We start from the raw sequence: 17,959 nt of genomic DNA, 5'->3' as shown, positions 1-17,959 counted from the left end.
TGGAATACTTTTTCAAACATACTACGATTTGGGACATACTAATTCTATTTTCGAATACTATTTAGGACGGATAGTATGCGAATTGGGACGCAGCATCTGTTTTTTACCTGTTGAGTTGATTAAAACAGCTGTTCCCAATGAATCAGGGTAATTAGGATGCTTTAGAACAGCTTGGACTATTTGGAATGGTATAGAACTTTGGATTTTCAGTGTGACAGTTTGCAAAGGGTATGAATAATTTTGGACATGCCACTTTTTGTTTAAATGTAAAAAAAGCTGAGAAATATTTTTTTCCACAATGATGCCTCTTGTACAACGTCTTATTATCTTTTGGGAGAAGCCTGTGTCATTTCTGGTTAAAAAAAAAACTTGCTGGTTGAATAAAAGTAACTTTAAGTCAGAATTTGCCAGGGGTGTGAATAATTTCGGCCTTGACTGTACATGCTGCCCCTTGGTAATATTATTAGAAAATACGAGATTAGTTTCCATTGTTATGCTGAAAATATTTAACTATGTATCTCAACAAGAGCAGATGAAACTTCTAAATGATCAAAGTTAACAGAGTGTGTTAAAAGTTTAAAAGATTGGATGACAGATAATTTTCTCCTATTAAACTCAGATAAGACAGAGATATTACTCATTGGACCAAAAAAAAACGTACACAGAATCTCTTGGATTACAATTTGCAACTAGACGGATGGACTGTTACTTCCTCTACAGTCTTTTGAAAATCATATTTCTCATGTTACAAAAACAACATTCTTCCATTTTAGAAACATTGCCAAGCTATGGAACATGTTACCTGTTTCTGATGCGGAAAAGTTAGTTCATGCATTCATGACATCTAGACAGGACTATTGTAATGCACTACTAGGTGGTTGTCATGCATCTTCAATAAACAAGCTACAGGTAGTCCAAAATGCAGCTGCTAGAGTCCTTACCAGGTCAAGAAAATATGATCATATTACCCTAATCTTACAGTCTCTGCACTGGCTACCTATTAGGTTCCCTATCACTTACAAAATATTACTTCTTACCTATAAGGCCCTTAATGCTTTAGCTCCAGCATGCATAACTAGTCTTCTACCACGCTACAATCCCTCACGCTCCCTAAGGTCACAAAACTCTGGACTTTTGGTAGTACTTAGGATAGCAAAGTCCACTAAAGGAGGGAGAGCCTTTTCACATTTGGCTCCCAAACTCTGGAATAGCGTTCCCGATAACGTTTAGGGTTCAGACACACTCTCTGTTTAAGTCAAGATTAAAGACACATCTTTTTAGCCAAGCATTTAAATAATGCATCTCATGATCTTGTACTGCAGTTATATTTGATCACTCTTTTCTCTCTATATGTACCAAACACTCCATGTTTCAAGGAACACATTGTGCAATTCTGAGTGTGCTATTTTTTTACTTTAATTTTAGAAACTTTAATTTTCTGTAAAGCTGCTTTGCAATTCTTTGTACGGGGAAAAGCACTACACAAATAAACTTGAATTGAAGTAAATTGACAAGTAATCCACCAGTCCATCAATTAACATCTTGAGAAGTAAAAAGCTGCATGTTTGTAAGAAACAAATCCATTTTTGACTTCAAACCATTGCTTCCAGCTAAAATATGAGTCCTCTGTCTATAACATTGCTTTTTCCAGTAAAAAAAGTAAATTTGTCTGAATTAATAGAGAAATACCCAGATCAAGCGCAGATTACAAGCCAAAACAGTCCAAACCAGCTCTAAACAAATATGTTGGTGGATTTTGATGTGAGAGGCATTATTATGGACTTGAGAGTGACAGTTTAATGTTAAAAACATCTTAATGACATATACGTTTAAAAAATGTTTAGCTTTTTGCTTAACTAGACATTAATTGATGGATTGAAGCGGTGTGGATTACTTGTGGATTATTGTGATGTTTTTATCGGCTGTTTGGACTCTTATTCTGACGCCACCCATTCACTCCAGAGGATCCATTGGTGAGCAAGTGATGTAATGCTACATTTCTCCAAATCTGATATAAAAACAAACTCATCTACATCTTAAATGATTTGAGGGTGAGTACAAATTGTAGACTTGACTTTAAGAAAGTGGATTAAGGTTTCCGCTCACGTGGTATGGAGTCCAGCAGCTCTCGGACCAGCACCTGATGTCCATGATGTGCTGCCAGAACAGCAGGGTTTGCTTCGCTGGGCTCCTGTGGAACCGCAACTCGTGCTTCCTGCAGCAAGAACCGAACGCCGTCAATGTCACCGTTCTGAGCCGCCAAACACAGGAGCTGCACCTACACACACACAAACACACAGATTGTCTTTAATCAAGCAGTTAAATCAGATTAAATACAATGTACTATTAATTCTTCGTAATCAAAACAGTCGCTAGATTTGTTCATATATTTAACAGTATATATGGCATGATAATTTTCTAATAAAACATAGTAAAATATTAAAATAAAGACTTAAAATAAAGTAATATTTTCTTTGATTACTTTCATTAACAGTGACCATTAACCAACACCCAGGGACTGAAAACATGCAAAAATGTTGTTAAAGAACGTATTAATGTTGAAATTAACCTTAATTAAGATCAATGTTGATCAATCAGGTATATTTGTAGCAATAGCCCACAATTCATTGTATGGGTCAAAGTTATCTATTTTTGTTTTATGCCAAAAATCCTTAGGATATTAAGTAAAGATCATGTTCCATGAAGATATTTTGCACATTTTCTACTGTAAATATATCAAAATGTAATTTTTGCTTAGTAATATGCATTGCTAAGAACTTAATTTGGACAACTTTAAAGGCAATTTTCTCAATATTTCGATTTTTGCACCCTCAGATTCCAGATTTTCAAATAGTTGAATCTCGAACCAAATATTGTCTTATTCTAACAAATCATATAGAGTTCAGATGATATATAAATGTCAATTTCAAAAATTATAGGGTCAACCTTATGATTTGTTTTGTGGTCCAGGGTCACAAATAATGCAAAAAAATAGAAGAATTTTAATTACCAAAATAAACGTCTAATCAAATGAATTCATGAATTCAACTCCCAATTGTACATATGGCATGATCATTTTCTACCTGACATTGCAATGAAAAACACATGGGGAAATACTTTTGCAAAGATTTTTTACACTGTCTTTTTTTTTTTTGTCCCAGTACTGAATAATCAGTGGATTGTATATAGAGAATCAGCACTAGGTGGCAGTAATTCACCTTGTCAAATGACACATTCACCAACTGAATAGATTAGTACTGTTAATGTTTTTGAAATAAGTCTCTTCTGTTCACCAAGGCTGCATTTATTTGATCAGAAATACGATATAAACAGTAAAATTAAGAAATATTAATGCAATTTCAAATAACTGGTTTCTATTTGAATATGTTTTAAAATGTAATTTATTCCTGTGATGCAAAGCTGAATTTTCAGCATCATTACTCCAGTCTTCAAAAAAAAAAAAAAAATAATAATAATAATAATAATAATAATAAAAATAAATAAAAATAATAATAAAAAATAATAATAATAATAAAAAAATAATAATAAAATAAAATAAAAAATAAAATAAATCAGTGTCACGTCATCCTTCAGAAATCATTCTAATTTCGTGAGTTACTGATTGCAAACATTTCTTACTATTATTAATAAAAACATACATGTTTTTTATTGATATGTGCTTCTTTTATGGATATTTTTATGGAAACCATGATACATTTTTCTTCAAGATTCCCTGATGACTAGGAAGCTTATTTGAAATTTAAACTGAAATTTATTGTAACATTTTAAATGTATTTACTGTCACTTTTGGTCAATTTTTTTGCATTTTTGAAGAACAAAAAAATAAAAATAAATAAATCTTACAGATCCCAAATTATACAAAATAATTATAAAAATATAAAAAAAAAATGTAATGAAACAAATAATAACAAAAATTAATACAAAATAACTATAAAACTTAAAAACTATTTAAAAAACTGTACTGTAGATGTTAATATCAGAAAAATGTTTGCATATAAATTCATGTTGTCCATCATGAACATAGTGTTTAAAATATGACAGTCAGATTGAGAAATAAATACCAACAAATTGTTGAAAGAATACAGCTTTGTTTTGAAGTGAAACAATATTTTAAACAGTAGCAAGCTACAGTAAGGTCACATAACCTCTAAACTGGTTATTTTACATTTTATTCCCGTTATGTCAAATTTATCTTTCAGGAATCCAAATTTATGCTTCAACAAAAATATGTTAACAAACATCATTCATTCATTCATCACATTGGAAATGAAAGGTCATGTCAAGCTCACTACATTGTGGGATACCGTTTTAATTAAAGTTCACCCTGAATGCATAGGTCACTAGTAGGCATATGCTAGTATTATATTTCAAACATAGTCTTTCACTTACAAATTCCCATTTAATTTTAGACAAAACAGCTGTTGTGAATGTCACATTAGCTCAAAACCAGAGTTTAAATGTGAGTATGCACTTCCTCATTCTTGTACAGGCTCACTGTGGCCTACAGACAATAAAACCATCCCTTTTTTCCCACTGATCTCTCAGAGCCTCTGAATCAGGGGTTTGAAGTAAGCGTAAGACTATTCTACGGCTATTTCTGCAGTTTCTGGATATTTTTACAAAGTGCACACTGTTTCAAAGCAGCTTTACAAACAAGTTTCACATTTCTGATATCTGAAAGTCTATTAAGCCATTCTATTTAAAGCTTTATGAAGAAGAAAACATGGAAAGCTGCAAATAAATGCAAATAAATTAGGGCTGACCCACTAAAGGTTTTTCTAGTCAACTAGTAGTCGACTAAACATGCGACTAATCAACTAATAGCACATTTATATTCATTTAATTAATTAAATAAAAATAATAGGTTGTGAGGAACTAACCATAACGAGCCTTTAATCTTTCTGGCAAAAAGTAAGACTTTGAATCCGTTCGGAAAAATAGAATCTAGTGTTTTCTCAGTTTGTGTGTGGGCTGCAAAGATAAAGTGGATTAAGGCTGTGCCTAAAAATAAAAACATAAATCTGCGAGTGATATTTTGCCGGAGATCGCCACTGATGATTACATAAATGTACATGTTATGACTTAAAAATTTGCATCTAACGACTTTTTCCTGCTTATTTTGCGATAACATCTTTTATTATGTTGCCATAATAAACTTAGACGATGCGCATCAAAGATTTTAGTTTCAAACAGCCCTCATCTCTGCAAACACTGCAAAAATGCTTTTCTTACTTCGATTGTTTGTCTCATTTCCAGCCAAAATATCAAAAAATTCTTAAATCAAGAAGGATTTTCTAGACAAGTAAAAATACTTTTCTTTTTTTCAGAAAAAAATATTCAAAATTAAGTGAGTTTTTGCTTAAAACAAGTAAAATAATCTGCCATGCAATGGGGTTAGCAAAAAAAAATCTTATTTCATACAGAAAACAAAATTATTTTTCTTACTCCATTGGCAGATCATTTTGCTTGTTTCAAGCAAAAACGCACTTAATTTTGACTTGTTTTTTTTTTTTTTTCTGAAAACAAGACAATTTTTATTAGTCCCACACCTTGGTTAACTTCAAATTCAAGGACCTTTCAAGAACTTTCCAGGTCGAGTATCCTCAAATTCAAGGACTTAATGTGGGGACACATTGAGCAAATATACATTGTTACAGTTCTCATGTGTCACTTTTTTTTTTTTTTGGCCATATGACAGAGATCTGATATTCTATTTGTCGTAAATGCACGTAACTAAAGTAAATCAAGCAAGCTAGTATGCATAGGCCATGAAGTGTTGGCGAAATGCAACATTAGTGGACAAGATAGCATTTTTTCCAGAAAACTTCTCTCACAAAATAAATTCAAGCAATTTCAAGAACCTGTAACTATGTATGTTCATTTTCAAAAACTTCAAATTTGTTTTTCAGATTCAGAAAACGTTCAAGGACCTGTGGGAACCCTGTTAACAATATTGTTAACAATTCTCTACTAAAATGACTTCTTGTTATCTAGCTCTGTGTTCTGTTATTGTGTGAACTTCATATGTGACCCTGAACCACAAAACCAGTCATAAGGGTCAGTTTTTTGAAACTGGGATTTATACATCATCTGAAAGCTGAATAAATAAGCTTTCCATTGATATGTGTGGTTTGTTAGACTAGGACAATATTTAGCCGAAATACAACTATTTGAAAATCTGGAATCTGAGGGTGCAAAAAAGTAAACATACTGAGAAAATCATTAAAGTTGTCCAAATGATGTTCTTAGCAATCCATGTTACTAATCAGAAATTAAGTTTTGATATCTTTACGATAGGAAACGTACAAAATATCTTTATGGAACATGATCTTTATTTAATATCCTAATGATTTTTGTCATAAAAGAAATGTTATTATTATTGACTATTGCTACAAATATACCTGTGCCACTTAAGACTTTTTTTGTGGTCCAGGGTCACATTTTATTTGTAGCACGCTTGCCGTCCAATAATTGCAAAAAGCATTGTACTCTGCTACCTTTTAATACACAAAGTATCAGCTTTAAAATTTGGCAAAATTCACAACAAAATTCGAACAATAATTCCTTTCTTTTTAATGTGGCATGAGTGGTCACTTAAGCAAGCCTCAGTTCAAGCAGCACGTGAACCCATCATATCTTCCTCTTTGCTACTAGAGTGCAAAATAAGCATGAATGGACACCAAAAGGTATATTACAAGATACAGTAGTCGCTAGTTCGTATAGTAGCAGGTGTATATGACTTCCTTCTTTCAAACGACTCCAATCGGAGTTATATTAAAACTAATCCCTGACATTTCCAAGCTTTAGAATGGCAATGGGTGGGTGTTTCTTTTCATCAGTCCAAAACCAAGTCCAATAAAAGTGCATCTATCCGTAATAAAAAAGTGCCTCACATGGCTCCATGGGGCGAATAAAGGCCTTTGTTCTCTCCACAGCGCCTTCAACACTTCTATGTGTTGCATGTGCATCGCCAATGCCGTACGTCATCCATTATCCAGCCAGAGCAGCTTCCATGTAAGACCAGTTGGCGCAAGCTAGATTAAAGTGATTATTACATTTTAAATATGGAATTATGGACTTACAAAAATGCATCGATTCGCTACAGAAAGTCTTTATTCACCCTCCGGAGCCGTGTGAAGCACTTTTTATTTTGGATGGATGCACTTTATTGGACTTGTTTTGGACTAATGAAAAGAAACTCTTCTTGGAAATGGCAGGATAAGTTTTAATATAACTCTGATTAGATTTGCCTGAAAGAAGAAAGTCATATACACCTAGGATGCCTGGAGGATGAGTAAATAATGGGCTAGATTTCTTTTTTGGGTGAACTAACCCTTTAATGAAATGTCTCACGTATTCGCTCATTTATTGCTTCAAACTGTACTGTGGAAAACTTTAAAGCTTGTAAACAATGCCACGTAACAATCATTTACCTCATAATAACCATTCAGCATCCTTGTCAGATAGAAAAAAATTACTATAAAGAGGAGCATTTTGCTAAATATATTTGCTATACTGCATAGATCTATTCACATTTTTTGTTGACCTGTTGTCTACATGATAAATAAGAATGCAAGCAGCTAAAGATAAAATTCAACACCTCTTACATAATTGCATGTTGCTAATAAAACAGACTGGATGTGTGCAAGACGTATGACAACATTTATAGCATGCACACCCAAACTACACCCATTGTATTGGCACAGAATCTGTGTAATAAACAATTCTTTGTGACTGTATATAGTTCTCAAGTTGGAAACAACGTTTTAGTTCCCAGGACTATTTATATCCAGCTACAAGATGGTTTAAATGCTGATGTTGAAAAAGAAGAGGAGACATAAACACATCCCAGTATGACTAAAATGTTAGTGTTTAAAATAAAACACAAATTTAGTGGCACTTAGATAAGTAATTTGCTGCCTATTTTTCTTGCAATTGCTCCATAAGTGATTTTTTTATTTTTTCTGGAGCCTTTTGGATGCTGACTCATCCTTTGCACATTTTTTAATATGGATTACACAAATCAGATTTTATGTTTTTCGGCTTTTTGAGTTTTGTGAGACAGACAGAGATATTGTGAGTGTACAGTCGTGGCCAAAAGTTGAGAATGACACAAATATTAGTTTTTTTTTTTACAAAGTTTGCTGCTCAACTGCTTTTAGATCTTTGTTTCAGTTGTTTCTGTGATGTACTGAAATATAATTACAAGCACTTCATACGTTTCAAAGGCTTTTATCGACAATTACATGACATTTATGCAAAGAGTCGGTATTTGCAGTGTTGGCCCTTCTTTTTCAGGACCTCTGCAATTCGACTGGGCATGCTCTCAATCAACTTCTGGGCCAAATCCTGACTGATAGCAACCCATTCTTTCATAATCACATCTTGGAGTTTGTCAGAATTAGTGGGTTTTTGTTTGTCCACCGCCTCTTGAGGATTGACCACAAGTTCTCAATGGGATTAAGATCTGGGGAGTTTCCAGGCCATGGACACAAAATTTCAACGTTTTGGTCCCCGAGCCACTTAGTTATCACTTTTGCCTTATGGCACGGTGCTCCATCGTGCTGGAAAATGCATTGTTCTTCACCAAACTGTTGTTGGATTGTTGGAAGAAGTTGCTGTTGGAGGGTGTTTTGGTACCATTCTTTATTCATGGCTGTGTTTTTGGGCAAAATTGTGAGTGAGCCCACTCCCTTGGATGAGAAGCAACCCCACACATGAATGGTCTCAGGATGCTTTACTGTTGGCATGACACAGGACTGATGGTAGCGCTCACCTTTTCTTCTCCGGACAAGACTTTTTCCAGATGCCCCAAACAATCGGAAAGAGGCTTCATCGGAGAATATGACTTTGCCCCAGTCCTCAGCAGTCCATTCGCCAGACTTTTTGCAGAAGATCAATCTGTCCCTGATGTTTTTTTTGGAGAGAAGTGGCTTCTTTGCTGCCCTTCTTGACACCAGGCCATCTTCCAAAAGTCTTGTCCTCACTGTGCGTCCAGATGCGCTCACACCTGCCTGCTGCCATTCCTGAGCAAGCTCTGCACTGGTGGTACTCCGATCCCGCAGCTCAATCCTCTTTAGGAGACGATCCTGGCGCTTGCTGGACTTTCTTGGATGCCCTAAAGCCTTCTTAAAATTCATTCTCCAACTCCCTGCCTGTTATTCTTCAGAAAAATCCTTCAGGTCCCACAAATTCTTTAGTTTTCCAGCATTTTTGTGTATTTGAGCCCTTTCCGACAATAACTATGATTTTGAGATCCATCTTTTCACACTGAGGAACACTGAAGAGCTGGGGTGAAAATCTTTTGAATTTGAAGATCAGGGTAAATTAAACTTATTTTGTCTACTGGGAAACATATAAGTATCTTATGTAGCTTCTGAAGGGCAGCACTAAATTAAAAAATATGATATTTAGGCAAAATAAGAAAAATGTACACATTCTGTTCAAAAGTTTTCACCTTTTTCTCTTGTGGACTATATGTGAACATCTTCTATGTGAAATATCTTATTCAGGTCAGTACTAAATAAAAAAACAACATGCATTTTGTATGATCCCTCTTATTTTGGTAAAATAAATGTTTTAGAGATTCTGCAAGGTGTGTGTAAACTTTTGACTCCAACTGTATTTTAACAATGTCCTAAATACCTTTCTGGGTCTTGAGCGTGTCAGTTGCGTTGCTGTTTATGCAAGGTCAGAAAGCTCTTGGATTATATTAAAAATATCTTCATTTGTGTTCCAAAGAACAACAAAGGTCTTCCAGGTTTAGAAAGACGTAAAGGGTGAGTAATTAATGACAGAGTTTTCATTTTTGGGCCATTATTTAATAACCTTAGTTCTGTGTATTCTTCTTTTGTATGTTGCTCTGGATAGAAGTGTCAGCTAAATGAATAAATGTAAAGGTAAACAACCATTTTTATGCATATCAATTGCTGAATTAACCAGTACTTAAAAAAATAATGTGACATACTATTTTTTAAAGCAATAGGTAAATGTACACTGCTCAGTATGCAGTATTTAATTTTAAACATAGCCCACATGTTTTACAGTAACACGCCAGAATATTTGAAATATAATATTTGCACACATTTCTAATCTCTAAGGCCACTGAGCAGCGATTGAACAGGACTAATGCGATGAGTGTGGAAGCAGAAACCGAAGATCAGATATGGGTTTGTTAACTGATGGCCGGTTAGGAGCCATTACAGTCGCATCATCAATCACTCGTGACCTCATTAGAGACCTGTAACAGTATTTACAGAGGAATATGACTGCACGCTCTCTGACCGCACGCTGTCATGTCATCTGTAATCACCTTACTGTGAACAAAGCCTTTCAAGAAACAAACACTGGTTATAATTGATCTTTCAGCCTTGCTTTTGAATTTACAGACTATAGTGGTTCATTTTAGAAGTTGCTTAAGCTCGTCAAAGCTGCATTTATTTGATCAAAAACACAGCCAAAAAAATCTTAAAATATTAATATGATTTAAAAAGCAGTTTTCTATTTGAATATATTTTAAAATGTAATTTATTCCTGTGATGCAAGGCCAAAATTTCAGCATAATTACTCCAGTCTTCAGTGTCACATGATCCTTAGAAATCATTCTGATATGCTTCAATCCAAAAGAGTTTTCATTGTCTCCCATTAGTCAAATAAACTCACACTATTGGTTGAGTTAAAACTTAGATATTCAGGTGGTTCAAACAAACAGATCAGTGCCACAATATTTACACAACAGGGAAATAAACATGCAAATGGTTTATGTTTCTTGTTTCTGCATATTAGGCTGTGATAGGAGGAAGTATTGTACCTTAGAAAAACTGATACACTTCACCTCTGAATCCAGATTAAAGCTTCATCATATTCAAATGATTTGAGCTGGTTTTGTTGCTGCTTTTTTAGTTTTATATTCATTGCTGCATGCATAGAGACCCCTAATGCAGATTTAAATGCCAAAACATTAAAAACATATATCAGAAAACCATCTGCTTCTTAGCATCACAGACTGTAAACAAGCCATTGTAGTGTTATATGGCAAGTAATTAATGTGCGCACTGTATTTTTTTTCACACATCGAACATCAAGGGCAAAACTGAGAAAAGCAAGTGTGAAAAAAGCTGTGATATTTGGTTTTTAGTTAATAGGCTCTGCCTCCCCTTAAGTGCCATATTGTGTGTGTATGTGTGAGATATCAAGGGTTTCACACAAGCATGTTTTTAGTGCACGTTTCCCCGACTGATGCAGATCAGAAAAGCTCATGCAGTTTAACTTTAAGCTAAGCCAGATACTTGACTAATACTCATACTTAGAGATGATCAGATAAATCCTCAGTATTAAAGAGACAGTTCACTAAAAAAATTACACTAAAAATTAGCACAAAAGATAATATTTTGAAGAATGTTGGAAACAAATAATTAACGGTTCCCACTGCCTTCCACAGTCAATGGCTACCAGCAAAAAAATAAATAAATATAATGTTTTTTAAAGAAATCTCTTCTGCTCACCAAGCCTGCATTTATTGGATCCAAAGTACAGCAAAAACAGTAAAAATTCTGAAATATTTTTACCATTTAAAATAACTGTTTTGTATTTTTATATTTTTGAAATGTAATGTATTCCTGTGATTTCAAAGCTGAATTTTCAGCATTTTTTTCAGATTTATTTGATGAACAGAAAGTCCAGAAGAACCTTTGATCAATTCAAAGCACCCTTGCTAAATAAAAGTTTTAATTTCAATCATACATCCGCCCCCCTCCATTTTTTGTAACGTTACAAAAGCTTTATTTAAAATAAATGCTGATCTTTGGATCTTTCTATTTATCAAATAAATCTGAAAAAATGTGCTCAGCTATTGATAATAATAAAAAAAGTTTCTTGTGCAGCACATTAGAATGATTTCTGAATAATCTTGTGACACTGAAGACTGAGGTAATGATGCTGAAAATGTATCTTTGATCACAGAAATGAATTACATTTTAAAATATATTCAAATAGAAAGCAGTTATTTTAACTAGTATAAATATTTCACAATATTTTAGCATTTGCTGTATTTTGGATCAAATAAATGCAGGTTTGGTGAGCAGAAAAGTCTTCTTTAAAAAAACATTAAAAATCTTACTGTCCATAAATGTTTGACTGGTAAGTGTTTGAGATTCTGACTATCAGTTATGTTAATAACTTTGTAAGTGGCTTATGTTGTGAATGCTCAGGTAAGATAATTAGAAAAGCCTTCTGTCTGTGCTGTCTTGACTTGCTTGTTTTGATCACTTTCACTTTAATTCTGGTGCACTATATTAAAGTGAAATTAAAGCATACAATTCTCAGGGCCAACTCTCATTGACATGCTAAATTGCTAAACACACTGCAAAAACTAGCCCAGCTTGTTGTTTTCTGGCCTTAAGCGCTTAGATGCCTGTTTACAATAAAGAACCAACCTGGCAACCACCCACAACTTACAAGTACTCCTGTGTAACTTACAATTAAATATGGCAGCTGTGGGTGCCAGAACTTTAGAGTAAAAATGTGACCCTGGACCACAAAACTAGTCATAGGTAGCACAGGTATATGTGTAGCAATAGCCCACAACTTACAAGTACTCCTATGTACTTGTAATTTTATCCCATACACTGTATGGGATAAAATTAAAAAAATTTATTTTATGCCATAAATCATTAGGGTATTAAGTAAAAGATCATGTTCCACGAAGACATTTAGTAAATTTCCTACTTTAATATATCAAAACTTAATAAGTGATTAGAAATATGCATTACTAAGAACTTTATTTGGACAACTTTAAAGGTGATTTTCTCAATTTTTTTTGAGATTTTAAAATAGTTGTTTCCTAGGTGAATATTGTCCTATCCTATTCCATGAATCATTGGAAAGCTTATTTATTCAGCTTTCAGATGATGTATAAATCTTGATTTTAAAAAAAATTTGCCCTTATGACTGGTTTTGTGGTCCAGGGTCACAAATATGGTAGCAACATTTTAAGTATTACAGATTTAAATTATATTTGAAAAAAATAAACAAATAAATACAATAAATAATAATAAACCAAACATCAGTTTTTTTTATCTGCCTTTCATAAATTGACAAATACCTTTAAAACACATGGTAATGTAAAAGTCACATGATGAATCAAAGCTGATCACAAATACTAATATATAAAAGGTGCACAGTGTCATATCAAAGCTATCATGGTAACACACATCACACTTGAACAATGCAATAAACATCAATTTAACAGCATAGGATGTAAAATAAAACCCTAATATGTGACCCTGGATCACAAAACCAGTCACAAGGGTAGATTTCCGGAAATTGAGATTTATACACCATCTGAAAGCTGAATATAAGCTTTCTATTGAAGTATGGTCTGTTAGCATAGGGAAATCTGGAATCTAAGAGTGCAAAATATTGAGAAAATCACCTTTAAAGCTGTTCAAATGTTTCTTAGCAATGCATATTACTAGTCAAAAATTAGGTTTTGATATATTTACGGTAGGAAATTTACAAAATATCTTCATAGAACATGATCTTTACTTAATATCCTAATGATTTTTGGTATAAAAGAAAAAATTATCATCATTTAGACCCATACAATGTATTGTTGGCTATTGCTACAAATACACCTGTGCTACTTAAGACTGGTTTTGTGGTCCAGGGTCACATATACATAACTGATAAAAAAAACTAAGACACTGTTTCATTAAAAAACATCAAATGTAAAGTGTGTCACACAGGGAATGTTCATGTACGGTTTCCACTGTGAATTTTAATTTGTCTTGTTGTTTTTTACTTTAAAAACGGTATATTTTCTAAATAACATGGTATGTACCATTAAATTCATTACAAGTTTACAGAAACTTACAGGTTTTTTTTCACAGACATTTATAGTCTTTTACTATTAAAATTCGGACCATTTTCTATTTGATAACGGTGTCTGCTAATAGACTGCTTACTGGCCAAGCACGCACTATAGTTAAATTCAGTTCACCTTTTAGTGCTTAATCCTGTTCTCTACGCACAGTTCTGTCATTTACGGGAATCACAACTGCATATTACAACCAAATTGACTCACAAAAAAAATAAAGGTAGTGCTAACCGCATTTACAGCAATTCTACAGTGTCTACAGAACCTGAACTGAACAACTAAATGCTAAAAATGTATTTAAAAGCGTATCAGAGTTGTGTCTCTCTTGTGTATGTGCTTAGTGCAAGAAATCAGAGGGAACACGGTGCACCTTGACTCATTTGTGTTGCCAGATATTATGAAAAAATGTAAATAAGAACAAGCCTATAATAAACTTAAATCCAAACGTGTTATTTTGGAAACTAACCCTGGACCACAAAACTAGTCATAAGAGTGCATTTTTGACATTGACTAAAGCAGAATAAATACGCTTTCCATAGATGTAAGGTTTGTAAAGATAGGACAATATTTGGCCAAGATACAACTATCTGAAAATCTGGAATCGGAAGGTGCAAAAAATCTAAATATTAACAAAATCACCTTAAAAGTTGTCCAAATTAAGTGCTTAGCAATGCATATTACTAATCAAAAATTAAGCTTTGCTATATTTACGGTAGAAAATTTACAAATTATCTTCAAAGAACATAATCTTCACAAATAAGCCACATACCAAAATATTGCAAAATGAACATGCACCTGCTCACTGCACCTCATTAACTCATTAAAATGGATCACTTTACAAGCAGAGCCCAAAAAACAAGCCCAAAGATGCTTAATAAGCCTTAATTGCATTATGTAGACATGGAAAACCTTAAAGAGCTTGCGCTGCAATATAGCCTTACAAACAAAGAAAACACAACGGCTCTGTTGACAGTGGTTTACTTAAAATTGCTGATGTGTGTGCCTTTCATAATATCCATTCAAATGAATTTGACACAAGTTAACTTCCCTCTAAGTGTAGTAACATCTACGCAATATGAATGCTCCTAAGCTAAATTTAAACTTTCCCAGAGAAAGGTATGAATACTTATGCAATTAGAACATTTAAGTTTTTTATTTTTAATACATTTGCAAAGACGTTAAAACCTTTTTTTTTTGTCAAAAGATTGCAACCTGCACCTGCCTGCTGCACCTTATTAACTCAATAAAATGGATCATTTTATAAGCAGAGCTCAAAGATGCCTAATAAGCCTTGCTTACATTAAGTGGACATGGAAACCCAGTTCAGTTTTTTTATTTTTAATAAATTTGCAAAGACATTAGAACCTGTTTTTCGTTTGCCATTATGATGTATGGAGTGTAGATTGATGTGGGGAAAAAAGTAATTTAAAGCAGTTTAACATGAGACAGCAACGTACAACGTGAAAAAAAAATGAAGGGGTATGAATACTTTCGCAAGGCACTGTACACACTGTAGCTTAATTCAGCTGTCAGTTCACCTTTTAGTGCTTAATCCTGTTCTCTACACACAGTTCTGTAATTTACATGAGTCACAACTGTATTCTACAACTGAACTGATTTACAAAAAAATTCAGGTAGTGACAACCGCATTTACAGAAATTATACACAGCATGTACAGAACCTGAACTGAACAACCAGTTGTTAAAGATGTATTTAAATGCATATGAGCATTGTGTCTCTCATGTATGTGTATGAAGCAAGAAATGACAGGGAACGAGGTACATCTTCACTAATTTATGTTGCCAGATCTTGCTATAAAAAAAAATCGCAAATAAAAACAGCCTATAATAAACTTAAACCCAAATGTTTTATTTTGGAAATGTGACCCTGGACCACAAAACTAGTTATAAGAGTGTTTTTGATATTGACTAAAGCAGAATAAATACGCTTTCCATTGATGTAAGGTTTGCAAAGATAGGACAAAATTTGACCGAGATACAACTACTTGAAAATCTGGAATCGTAAGGTGCGAAAAATCTAAATATTCACCTTAAAAGTTGTCCAAATTAAGTGCTTAGCAATGCATATTACTAATCAAAAATTAAGCTTTGATATATTTATGGTAGAAAATTTACAAAATGTCTTCATGGAACACTTTTACTTAATATCCTAATGATTTTTGGCATTAAAAAATTCATAATTTTGACCCATACAATGTATTGTTGGCTATTGCTACAAATACACCTGTGCTACTTAAGACTGCTTTTGTGGTCCAGGATCACAAATAAGCCACCACATACCAAAATATTGCAACATGCACCTGCTTACTGCACCTCATTAACTCAAAAAAATTGATCACTTTGGGGATCACACAAGCAGTCCCCAAAAAACAAGCCCAAAGATGCTTAATAAGCCTCACTTGAATTAAGTAGACATGGCAACCCTTCAAGAGCTTGCGCTGCAAAATAGCCTAACAAACATAAAGAAAACCCAACGGCTCTGTTGACAACGGCTCTCCCATTCAATTGAATTTGCCACAAGTTCACTTCTCTTGAAGTGTAGTAACATCTACAAGCACCTCAGTGAAATTTCAACTGTCCCAGAGAAGGGTATGAATACTTATGCAATTAGAACATTTAAGCTTTTTATTTTCAATAAATTTGCAAAGACGTTAAAACCCGTTTTTTTGTTTGTCAAAATATTGCAACCTGCACCTGCGTAGGCTTATTAACTCAATCAAATTGATCACTTTACAAGCAGAGCCCAAAAACAGTAAGCCTTGCTTACACTAAGCAGACATGGTAACCCTTCAAGAGCTTCCGAACATAATGAAAACAGCTCTGTTGATAATGGTTTACTTAAAAATCGCTGAACAAAATGGGTCTTTGATCACTGTAGCATTACTTAGATCAAAAATAGCGAATACCAAATGTGCAAACTTTGCTATTTCTCATTTTAGACAGTTTTACATAAGCAGCAACTTGTGTTTAACTATTCTCAGCGATACTTTTTAATACTGCATGCATCATAACACATTTTGGATGGTTTTTTTTCCTCCATAGAGCTTGTAGTAACACATTATGGGCTTTTCAACTCTTAGAATTCGGCCAAAATGAGATATCTTAGAAAGTTGCATAATTTTTCAATGCAGCCTAGGGTTGTGCCGATAGACGATAGTATCGTGTATCGACGATAGTCAGAGATATCGCCTGTTGCTGATGCCTTTGACGATAGTAAGACGATTATTATTATTATCCGTCAAAAAGGCGCCTAACTTTAGCGATGCAGCGCGGAGAGTCGGTTCTAGGATGCTTCAGAAACTTGACGCGGTATAAACACAAGCATAGAGTAGATAGCGCCGCAGATGTGTGCAGTGAAAATGGGTTAGAGATTTATTCATCATACAGTGTACATAGATTAAGTGTAGACTTAAGTGTAGACAGTCATATTAGGATAACAGAGGTAGTAAAATGTGGTTTAGGCTGAATTAAATAGGATATATCAGAATCCGCCTGTATATAGTAAACATAAACATTCACCTCAGTAACATCTGTATGCGTTAACTAGAATTAGGATGCGATAAAATGGCGCTAAACATACGCACGTGAATAACACGCACATGGCTTCTCCACATTCTATATGAACTGAGCTACAACATGAACTGATGTCAAAGATCAGACATACAGCGGTAACATTATCGCAATATGACGGGTAAAGAAAGATACATTCATTTGCATTCATGCACGCACATTAACTGCTCCCTGAAGATAGCAGAGAATGAAACCGAAAGTAAATTTGAACCTCCGACAGAACTACCGTCAGCGCTCTGTACACGCACAACTGTGTCACAAGTCACATGCACTACCCTTACAAAACTAATAAGGAATTTATTACATATTGACACATTTACATATTATTAAATAAATTAGCACGATATTATCGTGTATCGGCGCTCTCACAGGCTGACGATAGGACGATATGAAAATTGAGCATATCGCCCAACACTAATGCAGCCTACACATTTCAATCCCAGGTTGGCATGATACACCCACCCAATCATTA

At 33.9% G+C, this 17,959-nt stretch overlaps 1 protein-coding gene across 1 annotated transcript in view; it reads right to left on the bottom strand.

Annotated features, from left to right (window-relative positions):
* lrrk1 (leucine-rich repeat kinase 1) overlaps window positions 1-17,959 on the bottom strand; it is a 107,891-nt gene that overhangs the window by 73,908 nt on the left and 16,024 nt on the right. Inside the window, exon 3 of the mRNA XM_073836722.1 lies at window positions 2,107-2,278. Coding sequence (XP_073692823.1) covers window positions 2,107-2,278 — 172 coding nt within the window. The remainder of the gene's footprint in view (window positions 1-2,106; window positions 2,279-17,959) is intronic.

The sequence above is a fragment of the Garra rufa genome, chromosome 3 (assembly GCF_049309525.1).
Source record: "Garra rufa chromosome 3, GarRuf1.0, whole genome shotgun sequence".
In the NCBI taxonomy this organism is placed as follows: domain Eukaryota; kingdom Metazoa; phylum Chordata; class Actinopteri; order Cypriniformes; family Cyprinidae; genus Garra; species Garra rufa.
Note: the sequence above shows the minus strand (reverse complement) of the source record. Positions and strands in the feature narration are given on the sequence as shown.